Below are 14,591 nucleotides of genomic sequence, written 5' to 3'. Positions count from 1 at the left end.
GGAGTGGGACATAGCTGTCATTTATGTTCTAGCCAATGGAATCATAATGTAAAAAAAAAAAAGGGTGTTAACTTCCAGGGTTTGTGGAGAATAGTGTGGTGGAATTCGCACATATGTGAACCATCAAATGCGATTCCAGAACGATTTACATTGATGTCTATGGAGACTGTAGGCCAGATTCATGTAGAATCGCGGCGGCATAACGTATCGTATATACGTTACACCGCCGCAAGTTTTCATCGCAAGTGCCTGATTCACCAAGCACTTGCGTGAAAACTTTCGCCGGCGGCCTCCGGCGTAAGCCCGCGTAATTCAAAGGGGCGCGTGCCATTTAAATTAGGCGCGCTCCCGCCCCGGACCTACTGTGCATGCTCCGTTTTGAAATTCCCGCCGTGCTTTGAGCGAAGTGACGTAATTTTTTCGAACGGCGACGTGCGTAGCGTACTTTCGTATTCCCGGACGTCTTACGCAAGAAATTTTTTTTTTTAAATTCGACGCAGGAACGACGGCCATACTTTAACATGGGCTGTGTAAAGTTAGGGCAGGTAAAACGATGACTAACTTTGCGACGGGAAACTATACTAGCAACGACGTAACGAACGCGAAAAACCGTCGTGGATCGCCGTAAAACCTCATTTGCATACCCGATGCTGGAATACGACGCGAACTCCACCCAGCGGCGGCCGAGGTACTGCATCCTAAGATCCGACGGTGTAAGACAATTAAACCTGTCGGATCTAAGGGCTATCTATGCGTAACTGATTCTATGAATCGGTCGCATCGATACTCTGAGAGATACGACGGCATTTCAGAGAAACGCCGTCGTATCTCTTCTGTGAATCTGGCCCTAAATTCGCAAACGCTCTAAACTCGTACAAGACCCTTTTTTTTCCATTGCATCGCATTTGGAGAGAAATCGCGAAGCATAGATGTGAACCACCATCATGGAAAACAATTACTTTTTGGATTACATGCGAGTCTAGTTTGTGTTTAATGCATCGCATTCTGTATCAACTCGCACAAGTGTGAACCGGCACTTAATCATGGAAACATAAGGAAGGTGCAAAATTCTCCTAGTCTTATGCCCTGTACACACGATCGTTTCATCTGATGAAAACGGACCGATGGACTGTTTTCATCAGACGAACCGATCGTGTGTGGGCCTCATCAGTTTTTTTCCCATCGGTGAAAAAAAATAGAACCTGTTTTAAATTGTTCTTATGGTTAAAAAACCGATAGAAAAAAAACGATTGTCTGTGGGGAAATCCATCGGTCAAAAATCCATGCATGCGCAGAATCAAGTCGACGCATGCTCGGAAGCATTGAACTTCATTTTTCTCAGCACGTCGTTGTGTTTTACGTCACCGCGTTGGACATGATCGGATTTTTAACCGATGGTGTGTAGGCAAGACTGATGAAAGTCAGCTTCATCGGATATCTGAAGAAAAAATCCATTGGTCCGTTTTCATCAGACGAACCGATCGTGTGTACAGAGCATTAGAGACATATAGAATTCAGCTTTTGTGTATCCAGGATCACACAAAGCCTAAATATGGTCCTCATCTTCTGTACGTCACTTCAAGTACGCAATCCCAGCAAAGTTTCAAAGATACATCGATGTCATCCAGTTAAAGCAACTGTAAATATTTAAAAATAGAATATCAAATTATCAAAGAGAAACATGATTTTATATTTATATGAATTAAATGTATTTTTTTTTCTCCATAATGAACTACATACCAAATTAGTCTTTTCTGTTTAAAGTTCAAATAAAACACACATGTATTTTTTTTATTTTTTAAGTTTCTTTTTTTTTTTGCACATTAAGGAATACATGATATGTGCATGACACGCATTGATCAAAATCTGTGTAATTATAATGAACTGCATGTGATTGCAAAATATTGTATTAATTCTCCTCTAGAGGAAAATGTTAATGCGAGCAGATTTAAAACATAACTCCAGGCTACACAAATATTGTGTAGGTGCGATCACATGCGATGTCTGTTTAATGCGACTTCAGCCATACAGTTGTATAGGACACGATGACGCGCGCGGGAGCCCCGTTTCCGCCACGGTCTCTGAAGGTCCGACACTGTAAGCTTGACTTTATAGAATTCATGCACCGATGATGTCATCAGCTGCATGCACTCTGAATATCATAAACAGTGCAAAGGGTTTAAATTAGGGGGTGCACGAGTTTAGTCAGGCCTAGGGCAGCACAAAACCTAAATACAAAACTACTGAGTAAAAGGGGATGTTATTTCTTGTATGGGGTTGATTAGTGTGTAGCTGCATTCGCACCTGAGCATTTAGGGCCAGATTCACAAAAGGGATACGCCGTCGTATCTGCTGATATGCCGTCGTATCCCTGTTTCTATCTATGCGACTGATTCATAGAATCAGTTACGCATAGATATCCCTAAGATCCGACAGGTGTAATAGTTTTACACTGTTGGATCTTAGGATGCAGTACCGCGGCTGCCGCTGGGGGGAGTTTGCGTCGTAAACCAGCGTCGGGTATGCAAATTAGCAGTTACGGCGATCCACGAAACTTTTTCCCGTCGTTACGTCGCCGCAAGTGTTAGTTTGCCGTCGCAAAGATAGGGCACCTTTTACAAAGTGTAAAATTACTACACCATGTAAAAGTATACCCGTCTTTCCCACGTCGCTTTTGAATTTTTAAAAAATTTTATTTTTTTTCCCGGCGCAAGTCTTTTTTTCACGCCGCGATTCACAAAACGTCGGTGCGCCGTAATTTCGAGCAAAGCATGTCGGGAAATTTGCGTCGGGAGCATGCGCAGTACGTCCGGCACGGGAGCGCGCCTAATTTAAATGGTACCCGCCCCATTTGAATTGGCCCACCTTGCGCCGGACGGATTTAGGATACACCGCCACAAATTTCGAGGTAAGTGCTTTGTGGATCGGGCACTTAGACAGAAAATTTGCGGCGGTGTAACCTAAATCGGTTACGTTACACTGCGCCCGGGCTACGTGAATCTGGCCCTTAGTTTTCAAGCAGAAAGTTGCGTGTTTTTACCACAATTTTGACACAATTTTTACCACATGTTTGCCTCGTTGTTGCTGCGATTTTGTACAGGTCAGAAGGTCACCAATGTAAAAAAAAGCAGAAAAACTGTATTCTGCCCAAAAAGAAGCTCATGTACTTTTTTTGAGCTTCAGGCGTTTTGCTTCAGGTGACAAAACGCTCAGATGTGAACAGGTGCCATTGAAATTAATAGGATTTTGCTTGTTGGGTGTTTTAAGAGTTTTTTTTTTACGAGCTGAAAACGCTCAGGTGTCAATGCAGCCTATATAATACTGACCTCTGCACTGTACAACACATATTTCTGACCCCTGCACTCTGTTACACAGTACTGACTTCTTAACTTTACATTACTTACTTCTAACCCCTGCACAGTGCGTTACACAATATAAGTTGCGTTGCACACTCCTGACCTAGGCCCAGATTCACAAAAGACTTACGACGGCGTATCTCCACGTACGGCGTCGTAAGTCCGAATGTGCGCCGTTGTATCTTTGCGACTGATTCATAGAATCAAATACGCCTCACTGTTGCCAAGATACGAGCGGCGTAAGTTTACGCTACACCGCCGCAACTTACGGAGCAAGTGCTTTGTGAATACTGCACTTGCCTGTCTAATTTGCTGCGGCGTAGCGTAAATAGGATACGCTACGCCCAACTAAAGATACGCCATTGTATCTGAATCTGGCCCCTAGGGTTTACCTGTTAGTTACTGGTAAACCCTGCACTGTGTATTACATACTACTGGCCAGTGAATGCCGCAATACTTACTTGACCCTTCGGCCTAGTACACACGAGAGGATTTATCCGCGGATACGGTCCAGCGGACCGTTTCCGCAGATAAATCCTCTCGAGGATTTCAGCGGATTTGGATCCGATGGAGTGTACTCACCATAGGATCGAAATCCGCGCCGAAATCCCCTCGCGATGACGTGTCGCGCCGTCGCCGCGATGATGACGCGGCGACGAGCGTGACGCTGTCATATAAGGAATTCCACGCATGCGTCGAATCATTACGACGCATGCGGGGGGATCCCTTCGGACGGATTGATCCGGTGAGTCTGTACAGACCAGCGGATCAATCCGTTGGGATCGATTCAAGCGGATAGATTTGTAGACATGTCTACAAATTTTTATCTGCTGGAACCGTGAAATTCCCGCGGATAAATATCCGCAGGAATGTACACACCATAGAATCTATCCGCTGAAACCGATCCGCTGAGATTTTTCAGCGGATGGATTCTATGGTGTGTACGGGGCCTTACACTCTGCATTACATATAGTACATAGTATGTAATCTGAGTGCAGACATACTACTACCCTCTGAACTATGTGTTACCTACTACTGGCCCCTGAACTCCTCAAATCTTCCTTGCTTTTAATGGGTGCTTGCTTGGACTATCTCTTCAAAAAAAAGCATGCTGGACCCTGGTGATCTATGATAGCTTTCATGTTGTTCAGGTAGATCATCACCTCTCCAGGGTGGCTTGCCCCTGATGTACACTATTTATACTTTTTTTTGCCCCGTGGTTCAAATGTCTAGTATATCCACACAAATACACAAAAAAAAACAAAAAAAACCCTTCTTTATGTTTCAGCCATGAACTGTCCAAGTACCATGGTGTACAACCACTGCCGCGTAGGATGTGACAGGGACTGCACAAGCATCCACAATGCAACAGACTGCTCTGACCACCCAACAGAAGGCTGCTTTTGCCCAGAAGAAAAAGTAACGTTACATGGAAAATGTGTCTCGGAAAGTGCCTGCACCCAGTGTGTTGATATTGATGGAACTCAACATGAGGTATGTCAAGATACTTGTCACATTTAAAGAAAAGTTCCAATCTAAACCAAAAAGGTTGTTGTTTTTTCAGAAACTAATCAAGGATTATACTATGTGTTGAGCTTATATGCAGAAAATGCTTAGTGTAGTTCTTCTATAAGAAGCTCTGTGGGTCAGTATCGGGTTGATTCACATAAGGCAAATAGACTGTGCACTTTGCAGTTGCAGTTGCTCCAGAGCTTAGTAAATGAGGTGAAGCTTCACTTTGCAAAGAATAACTAATCATGTGCAAGAAAAAAAAAAAAACAGCATTTTTGCTTGCACATAATTGGACGAGGAAAATCAGCAGAATTTCTGCTCTTTACTAAACTCTGGAGAAACTGCACTTGCAGAGCGCAACTGTACTTTGCAAAGTGCACAGTCTATTTGCCTTTAGTACATCAACCCCTATGTGTCTATACTTATGCAAGCTCATCTGAGACAATTACAAGCCAAGGGAGAAAGGATTTCTTGTGTGTAGCAGATATGCAATAGAGGACATTCTGCCCTCCTGGCAAGGATAAAGAAAAATTATGGAGCTGCTTGGATCAATCTTGAAGTGGTGAGGGCTGAAGGGGTTAAAGGATGAGTAAAGATAAACATTTTTTTTTAAAATAACAAACATGTTATACTTACCTCCACTGTGCAGCTCGTTTTGCACAGAGTGCCCCCGAACCTAGTCTTCTGGGGTCCCTTGGCGGCTGTCTCAGCTCCCCCTGCAAGAGCTTTCCACCTTCATGGGAGCAAGCTCGCATTGGTGGAAAACTCTTGCAGGCGCGCCTCCTGTGATACAGCGGCGGCCATAGCCGCCGACTTATCACTCGGCCCCGCCCCCCAGCGCGCCGCGTCATTGGATGTGATTGACAGCAGCGCCATCCAATGGCTGCGCTGCTTTCAATCCATCGAGTGCAGCCAATCAACGACTAGGCTGAGAAGTGAGGAGGATGACGGGGACGAGCGCGGGACTTTCGAGGGGTCAGGTAAGTAAAACGGAGGATTGGGGGGGGGGGGGGCGGGACAGTACTGTCGGCTGTTTATTCACCTTAATGCATAGGATGCATTAAGGTGAAAAAACATTTACCTTTACAACCCCTTTAATAACATGGCATTACCAAATCTGTGCAGCTATTATCAATCAATTACTACACATAATAAGTATACATCAACACAAACAACCGAAAACCACAGTAAAATACAGGTGCATCTCAAATAATTAGAATACCATCAAAAAGTTAATTTATTTCAGTAATTCAATTCAAAAAGTGAAACTCATATATTATATAGATTCAGTACACATAGAGTGATATATTTCAAACATTTCTTTATTTTAATTTGATGATTATGGCTTACAGCTAGTAAAAACTCAAAATTCAGTATCTCAGAAAATTTGAATATTGTGAAAAAGTTGTGAATTATTGTAGACTCATGGTGTCACACTAATCAGCTAATTAACTCGAAACCCCTGTAAATGTTTCCTAAATCGTTTAAGCGGAGGTTCACACAAAAAGTGAACCTCCGCTTTTTGGATCCCTCCCCCCCTTCCGGTGACACATTTGGCACCTTTCGGGGGGGGGGGGGGGTGCCGATACCCGTGGGGAATCCAGCCTGTGACGTCACCTCTCAGTCTGGTTCAGAAGGTTACACAATCATGGGGAAGACTGCTGACTTGAGTTGTCCAGAAGACAGTCATTGACACCCTCCACAAGGAGTGTAAGTCACAAAAGGTCATTGCTATAAAAGCTGGTTGTTTACAGAGTGCTGTATCCAAGCATATTAATGGAAGGTTAAGTGGAAGGAAAAGGTGTGGTAGAAAAAGTTGCACAAGCAATAGGGATAACCGCAGCCTTGAGAGGATTGTGAAGCAAAGGCCATTTAAGAATTTGGGGGAGATTCACAAGGAGTGGACTACGGCTGGTGTCAGTGCTTCAAGAGCCACCACACACAGACGTATTCAGAAAATGGGCTCAACTGTCACATTCCTTGTGTCAAGCCACTCCTGAACCAGAGGCAACATCAGAAGTGTCTTACCTGGGCTGAGGAGAAAATGGTCCAAAGTGTTCTTTTGGGATGAAAGTACATTTTGCATTTTATTTGGAAATCAAAGTCCCAGAGTCTGGAGGAAGAATGGAGAGGCACATAATCCAAGTTCCATGAGGTCCAGTGTGAAGTTTTCACATTCAGTGATGATTTGGGGAGCCATGTCATCTGCTGGTGATGGTCCACTGTGTTTTATCAAGTCCAAAGTCAGCGCAGCCCTTTAACACGAAATTCGAAAGTACATTGTGCTTCCCTCTGCTGAACAGCTTTATGGAGATGCTGATTTCATTTTACAGCAAGACTTGGCACCTGCCCACACTCCCAAAAGTACCAATACCTTGTTTAGTGATCAAGGTATTACTGTGCTTGATTGGCCAGCTAACTCGCCTAACCCAAGTCCCATAGAGAATCTGTGGGGTATTGTCAAGAGGAAGATGAGAGACACCAGACCCAACAATGCATACAAGCTGAAGGCTACTATCAAAGCAACCTGGGCTTCCATAACACATCAGCAGTGCCACAGGCACTCCATGCCACACCACATTGATGCAGTATTTCATGCAAAAGGAGCCCTGACCAAGTATTGAGTGCATACTATACTGTACATGGACATACTTTTCAGTAAGCCAGCATTTCTGTATTAAAAATCCTTTTTTATTATTTATGTAATATTCTAATTTGCTGAGATGTTGAATTTTGGGTTTTCACTAGCCTAAAGCCATAATCATCAAAGTTAAAAGAACAAAATGCTTGAAATACAGCAAGGTCCATATACATTTAGACACATGCACGATTTTTTCAGGTATTTACCAAAACATGTTCAAGCTATAAAATATGTGGGGGACAAATAATGAAATAGGGTAGAGTACTACACAGTGACTAGTGAAGATAATACTGTGTAACATAAAAATAACAATGAATCACAAAACAACGGTTCTCAATAAAAGTCCAGTGCTCTGAAAAAAGTCCAAATCCGGCACAGTTCTGCCGTGTATGGGTGTGTTTCATCAAAAGTCAGTCTCCAACAGTGCAAGTGTTGTATAAATAATAATACACAAAATACACACTTTTAAGGAAAAACACACGGAAGGTAGTTCTAGAGAAAGTATATATAAGACCCTTGAATCCGGAGTGTGAGTGGGATAGAGTAGTTGAGCCAACACCAAGATTACATATATACACCTCTGGTGTGCCCAGCTGCTCACCTCAAGTTGATCGCAATATCTCCAGATCAACCTGGTCTGGATGTTTATGGTCCACAAGTAGAGAAATCTCCGTCCAATGTGTCATATGAAAAAGCAAAAGTAAAAAGACAACAAAAAGCTGATGGTGAAATAACGTCACAACGGGGGCTGTTAATTGGGGTCTTGACGGGTGGGAGTGCACTCACATGTAGGTGAGAGATCTCAGGCTCATCTCCACGAGTACCGAACTCGTAGGTCCCTCTATATTCCCTCTATTTTCTCCCCCACTAGGTCTTGGAGGTCGTGGGCTAACTGTTTGGTCTCTCCAAGGGTTCAGCGTGTGTGGAGATGTCTCAGCTGTTATGGGCTAAAGGTGACTCCTATTCCTTTTTCAATGCCTAAGATGCAGCGCTCGCATGGCATGATGATGGAGAAGAGGTGAAAAAGAAATATCCATAGTGTAACCCAGTCAGCGGTACAAACAGTTTTATTAAAAACAGATTAAAAACTCACATAAAAAGTTCAGGAACTCAGCAACAATCCCACGAGTGGCGAACTCGTATGCCTGTTCGTCGGATGCTGGGGTGTATCCTGCCTGCCAATCCCGACGCGTATCGTCACGGTCACGTGACTTCCCCTGATGAAGTCACGTGACCGTGACGATACGCGTCGGGATTGGCAGGCAGGATACACCCCAGCATCCGACGAACAGGCATACGAGTTCGCCACTCGTGGGATTGTTGCTGAGTTCCTGAACTTTTTATGTGAGTTTTTAATCTGTTTTTAATAAAACTGTTTGTACCGCTGACTGGGTTACACTATGGATATTTCTTTTTCACCTCTTCTCCATCATCATGCCATGCGAGCGCTGCATCTTAGGCATTGAAAAAGGAATAGGAGTCACCTTTAGCCCATAACAGCTGAGACATCTCCACACACGCTGAACCCTTGGAGAGACCAAACAGTTAGCCCACGACCTCCAAGACCTAGTGGGGGAGAAAATAGAGGGAATATAGAGGGACCTACGAGTTCGGTACTCGTGGAGATGAGCCTGAGATCTCTCACCTACATGTGAGTGCACTCCCACCCGTCAAGACCCCAATTAACAGCCCCCGTTGTGACGTTATTTCACCATCAGCTTTTTGTTGTCTTTTTACTTTTGCTTTTTCATATGACACATTGGACGGAGATTTCTCTACTTGTGGACCATAAACATCCAGACCAGGTTGATCTGGAGATATTGCGATCAACTTGAGGTGAGCAGCTGGGCACACCAGAGGTGTATATATGTAATCTTGGTGTTGGCTCAACTACTCTATCCCACTCACACTCCGGATTCAAGGGTCTTATATATACTTTCTCTAGAACTACCTTCCGTGTGTTTTTCCTTAAAAGTGTGTATTTTGTGTATTATTATTTATACAACACTTGCACTGTTGGAGACTGACTTTTGATGAAACACACCCATACACGGCAGAACTGTGCCGGATTTGGACTTTTTTCAGAGCACTGGACTTTTATTGAGAACCGTTGTTTTGTGATTCATTGTTATTTTTATGTTACACAGTATTATCTTCACTAGTCACTGTGTAGTACTCTACCCTATTTCATTATTTGTCCCCCACATATTTTACAGCGCAAGTATTTCACTTGACACATTTACTTCACTTTAGTCTATTGAGGTAGACTTTCATATATTTGCAGCAGTATTTTTTAGTTTCCAGTTCGCCCCTCCCCCTCCCCCACCTTTCAGACAGCGCAGGAGTTCACGCTTAACCATGTTCAAGCTATAGTTTTATAATGGATATGGACTGAAAGTGCACAATCATAAGTTTAATTTGAAGGTATGTACATCCAAATCATCGGAAGAAGGGTTTAGGACTTACAGCTCCTAAAGCCTTGTACACACGATCGGACATCAAACAAAATTTCCCTTCGATTTTTGTCCGAAGGGACTTGTCCAGTCACACCCATAGCATCCCTCCCTGTTCAAGGGACTATGGCCCCATACACACGACCGAGTTTCTCGGCAGAATTCAGCCAGAAACTCGGTTCAGAGCTGAATTCTGCCGAGAAACCCGGCCGTGTGTACACTTTCGGCCGAGGAAGCCGACGAGGACCTCGGCGAGGAAATAGAGAACATGTTCTCTATTTCCTCGTTGTTCAATGGCAAAAGTCGGCCCGCCGAGTTCCTCCGCGGCTTCCACACTGAACTCGACGAGGAACTCGATGTGTTTGGCACGTCGAGTTCCTCGGACGTGTGTACGGGGCCTAAAAGTAATTGGACAATTGATTTAAAAGCTGTTTCATGGGCAGGTGTGGGCTACTCCTTCGTTATTTCTTCATCAATTAAGCAGGTAAAAAGTCTGGAGTTGATTCTAAAGCCCCATACACACGATGAGGCCTCGTACACACAACCGAGTTTCTCGGCAAAAACCAGCAAGAAACTTGCTGGGATTTTTTTTTGCAGAGGAAACCGGTCGTGTGTACATTTTTCGACGAGGAAACTGTCGAGGATCCCGTGAAGCCAAAAAGAGAGCATGTCTTCTTTTTCCTCGATGGGAATGGAGAAACTTGCCATGTCGAGTTTCTCGACAGCCTAACAAGGAACTCGATGAGGAAAACTATGTGTTTCGCCCGTCGAGTTCCTCGGTCGTGTGTATGAGGCTTCAGACTTTTTGACAACAAACTTCAAAATGAGCAGGTTTTCAAAAAAATCCGACCACGTGTACGCTCCATCGGACAAACTTTTTTGGTTTTCATCGGACAAAAGTTCCCTCTGCAAACAGACAAACTTTTCGGCAACAAAAGTCCTACGGTGCAAAGTCCTGCCGTGTGTACAGAAATCCATCGGACTTTAGTCCGAAGTACAAATACCCATGCTCAGAACCAATGTTAAAATCAACCAACAATAGCAGAAGTTGACCAAAGGGTGGCAGTAAAGAGCAGAAAAAACATGTGATTTTGGGAAAGTTTGCTGAAAAAGTCCTGTTGTGTGTATGCATACCAAGTTTGCAGCCAACGCCATTCGGACAAAAATCCACAGAAAAGTTTGTTTGAAGTCTGATCGTGTGTATGGGGCTTAAGTAGGATGCATTAAGGTGAAAAAACATTTACCTTTACAACCCCTTTAAGCACCCAGTTTTGTGCAAATGTACCTGAGGAATCGGATCTGCAGACATCCCCAAAGAGCGACCCTCCTTCCCCCTTACTTCCTCCCCTACTACAAACCACACCCCCCTTTTTTTCCTCTCTTTACTTTGTTCTATCCTTTTTCCCCCTACTTAGTCCACGAAAGCTGCCTTGCTATATCTGGTAACTAACGATATGATCTTGTGCGGTAATTACCCCAGCTCAATCTACGTCAAGCTCCAAGTTGAATATTATGTTAGAATGTTTCTCTTCTTACATGATTCTGATTATCTGGCTCAATTACGTCTGTCTTTTGGCTCTATGTAATGCAATTTCTATGCTTATACATGTGTTGAAAAATATGGAAATATGATGCAGTTTCCGATTCTTTGATTAAAATGTTTAAGTCAATGTTTCATACTATTCTCTGTAAGAAGTGTTTCCATAGATAAAAAATATTTATATATGTGAGAAAAAATATATATAACAGTCCAATGATGTGAAATTCATGCATGAAGAACAAACTTAAGCCTCGTATACACAATCGGATTTTCCGCAGACAAATCCTCAGATTTTTGTCCGAAGAGCGTTGGCCAGGAACTTGTTTTGCATACAAACGGCACACAAATGTCGGCCAACAAACATGAACGTAGTTACTTACTAAGTGGTTTTTCAGCTCTTTAGCGCCACCCTTTGGGCACCTTCTGCTAATGTTGTGTTTGGTGAGCATTGCTTCCGAGCATGCGTGTTTATACTTTGGACTTTTGTCCGATGGACTTGTGTACACACGATCAAAAAATCTGACAACAGACCGTTGTCCACGAAAATTTTTAAAGCCTGCCATCTAACATTTGTCCATGGAAAATCCGACAACAATTGTCCGATGGAGCGTACAAATGGTCAGATTTTCCGCCAACAGGCTGTCAACACACAATTCCCGTTGCAAAATCCGATTGTGTGTACGAGGCTTTAGTCAGTTCAAATGAAATAGAGCAATTAGCCATTCACCAATCTAGTGAATATATTGAAGAGATGACCAAACACCTTGTGCTTATATTGAAGAGATGACCAAACACCACAGGAAACAATGACCTCTTACCAGATAAAAATTGATCCCTATAATAGAGATCAAGTAAGCATGTTGGTAACAAGCCTCCAGATAACCGGCAATGCCTTCAGCAAACCGCCATCTTAAAAAAACTTGGGGCCAGATCCTCAAAAGGGATACGCCGGCGTAACTGCTGTTACGCCGTCGTATCCCTGTTTCTAACTATGGAACTGATCCACAGAATCAGTTTTCCATAGTTAGGCAGAAGATCCGACATGTGTAAGGGACTTACACTGCCGGATCTTAGGATGCAGTACCGCATCCGCCGCTGGGGGCATTTCGTGTCGAAATGCCGCCTCGGGTATGCAAATTAGCACTTACGGAGATCCACAAAGCTTTTCAGCTTCATTTTTTCTCCGTAAGTTTTAGTTTGCAAACGCAAAATTAGGGCTGCTTTTACAAAGTGTAAACTGTTTACACCTTGTAAAAGCAGACCCTTCTGTCCAGCGACGCGATTTTTTTTTTGTTTTGAATTTTTTTTTTTTTGCCGTATCTTTTTTTTTTCCCGACGCAACTTTATTGACCCGTCGCGATCCACAAAGCTCGGCGTAACGTAATTTCGCGCTATGCACGTCGGGAAAATGACGTCACGAGCATGCGCAGTACGGCCGGCGCGGGAGCGCGCCTAATTTAAATGGGAATCGCCCCCATGAAAAGAGGAACGCCTTGCGCCGGCTGAATTTAAGTTACACAGCCAAAAATTTCTAGGTAAGTGCTTTGTGGATCGGGCACTTAGGTAGAAATTTTAAGGCAGTGTAACTTAAATGGGAAAAATTAAGTTACGCCGGATCTTTGTGGATTACCCCCTTGGTCACTCCATAGGTCCGCATGTCAGGCCGGACAGCATACACATAACACTATGTTAACTTTTATTAAAAATGAAAGGTACTTACAGATGTAGATAAAAAATCAGCATGTAACATAAAGTAACAGTGCCTCACCAGCATCACTTGGCAGGCACGATGACGTCACTGGTCGAGCCACACACCAATCAATTACTTTTACAAAACTCTACATTAGATACTCCTGACCTCTGCATTCAGATTACATACTACTGACCTCTGAGCTCAGATTACATACCTCCGAACTTGTGTTCATTAAAAACCTAACTTGAATATAAGCATTTTTGGCTGGTCCTCTGGGTACTAAGGGCTAAATGTTTACTTAGTCCAGGGGGTAAGGAGTAGGCATAAATACGTATCTAGGTTCACACTGTTGCGGGTGTGGGAGTGTAAATCACACGCAGTCCTGCACCTGCAAGACAAAACGGGCTGCTTTTATGTAGACACGCGGGGTGCCATTAATTGTTAATGGCACCCCTACACATGCAGCACATTTTTGGGTGTATGAAACCATGTGTGGTTGCATTTTAGGAAAGGGTGCAGGAACTTTCCCCTGTATTTCCAGCAGGTACAGCAGTCTATTCAAATAAAAAGGCTTCTGTACCCACGTAAATGTGGAACGCAAGGAAAGCAACAGTGAGAACTTAGCCTTATGCCTCTCTTCTCTGACAGCCAGTGCTCTTCTCCATTCCTGCAATGTGGGTGAGCCCTCAACAGCCTGACAAACAATGCAGGACCACTGGTCCTAGATTGTACCTGATTATGTCATCAAGGGGGTGGTCGCACAAATGTGATGCGGTACAGCTTTTGAAAGAAAGCCCAAAGAAGCGAAGAATAAGGTTTCTGTCTATTTCTTATCCCCTAGACAAGGGGTCGCCAAACTTTCTAAACAAAGGGCCAGTTTTTTAGTGATTCAGACATGAGGGGGGTTGGGCTGTGGCCAATTGGAGTAGAAAATGTCCTGGCATCAGTGGGAGTAAATAATGCCTTATTTTTGGTATTAGGGAAATTATTGGTGCCCCATCGTTGGTGTTAATGGGAGGAATAGTGCCCCTTTTGTTGGTGTCAATGGGAAGAACAGTATTGTCCATATTCCCATTGCACACGTTCTTGGACATCATCAGTAGCGGGTGATGTAGCAACTACCTGCTTGTCATGAAACAATGCACATATTTGCCAGCACACTGGGAATCATCAAATATCGTCCAAAACTTTTATTACAGAAAGTGGGAGGAATAGCGCCCCAATGTTGGTGTCCGTGAGAGGCATAGTGTCTCATCGCTGGTGTCAGCGAGAGGAATAGTGCCCCATAGTTGGTGTCAGTGGGAGGAACAATGTCCCATCGTTGCCGTCATTGGAAGGAATAGGGCCAGACAAAGGCAAGCAAAGGGCAGTAGTTTGGAAACCACTGCCCTAGACT

At 43.7% G+C, this 14,591-nt stretch overlaps 1 protein-coding gene across 1 annotated transcript in view; it reads left to right on the top strand.

The window, feature by feature from the left end:
• Positions 1-14,591, top strand: part of VWF (von Willebrand factor) — a 234,591-nt gene that overhangs the window by 155,443 nt on the left and 64,557 nt on the right. The window contains exon 38 of the mRNA XM_040345153.1: positions 4,645-4,850. Coding sequence (XP_040201087.1) covers positions 4,645-4,850 — 206 coding nt within the window. The remainder of the gene's footprint in view (positions 1-4,644; positions 4,851-14,591) is intronic.

This window comes from Rana temporaria, chromosome 3, assembly GCF_905171775.1.
Source record: "Rana temporaria chromosome 3, aRanTem1.1, whole genome shotgun sequence".
NCBI lineage: Eukaryota > Metazoa > Chordata > Amphibia > Anura > Ranidae > Rana > Rana temporaria.
The sequence above is the reverse complement of the archived record's forward strand: the minus strand, read 5'-3'. Positions and strand labels throughout refer to the sequence as shown.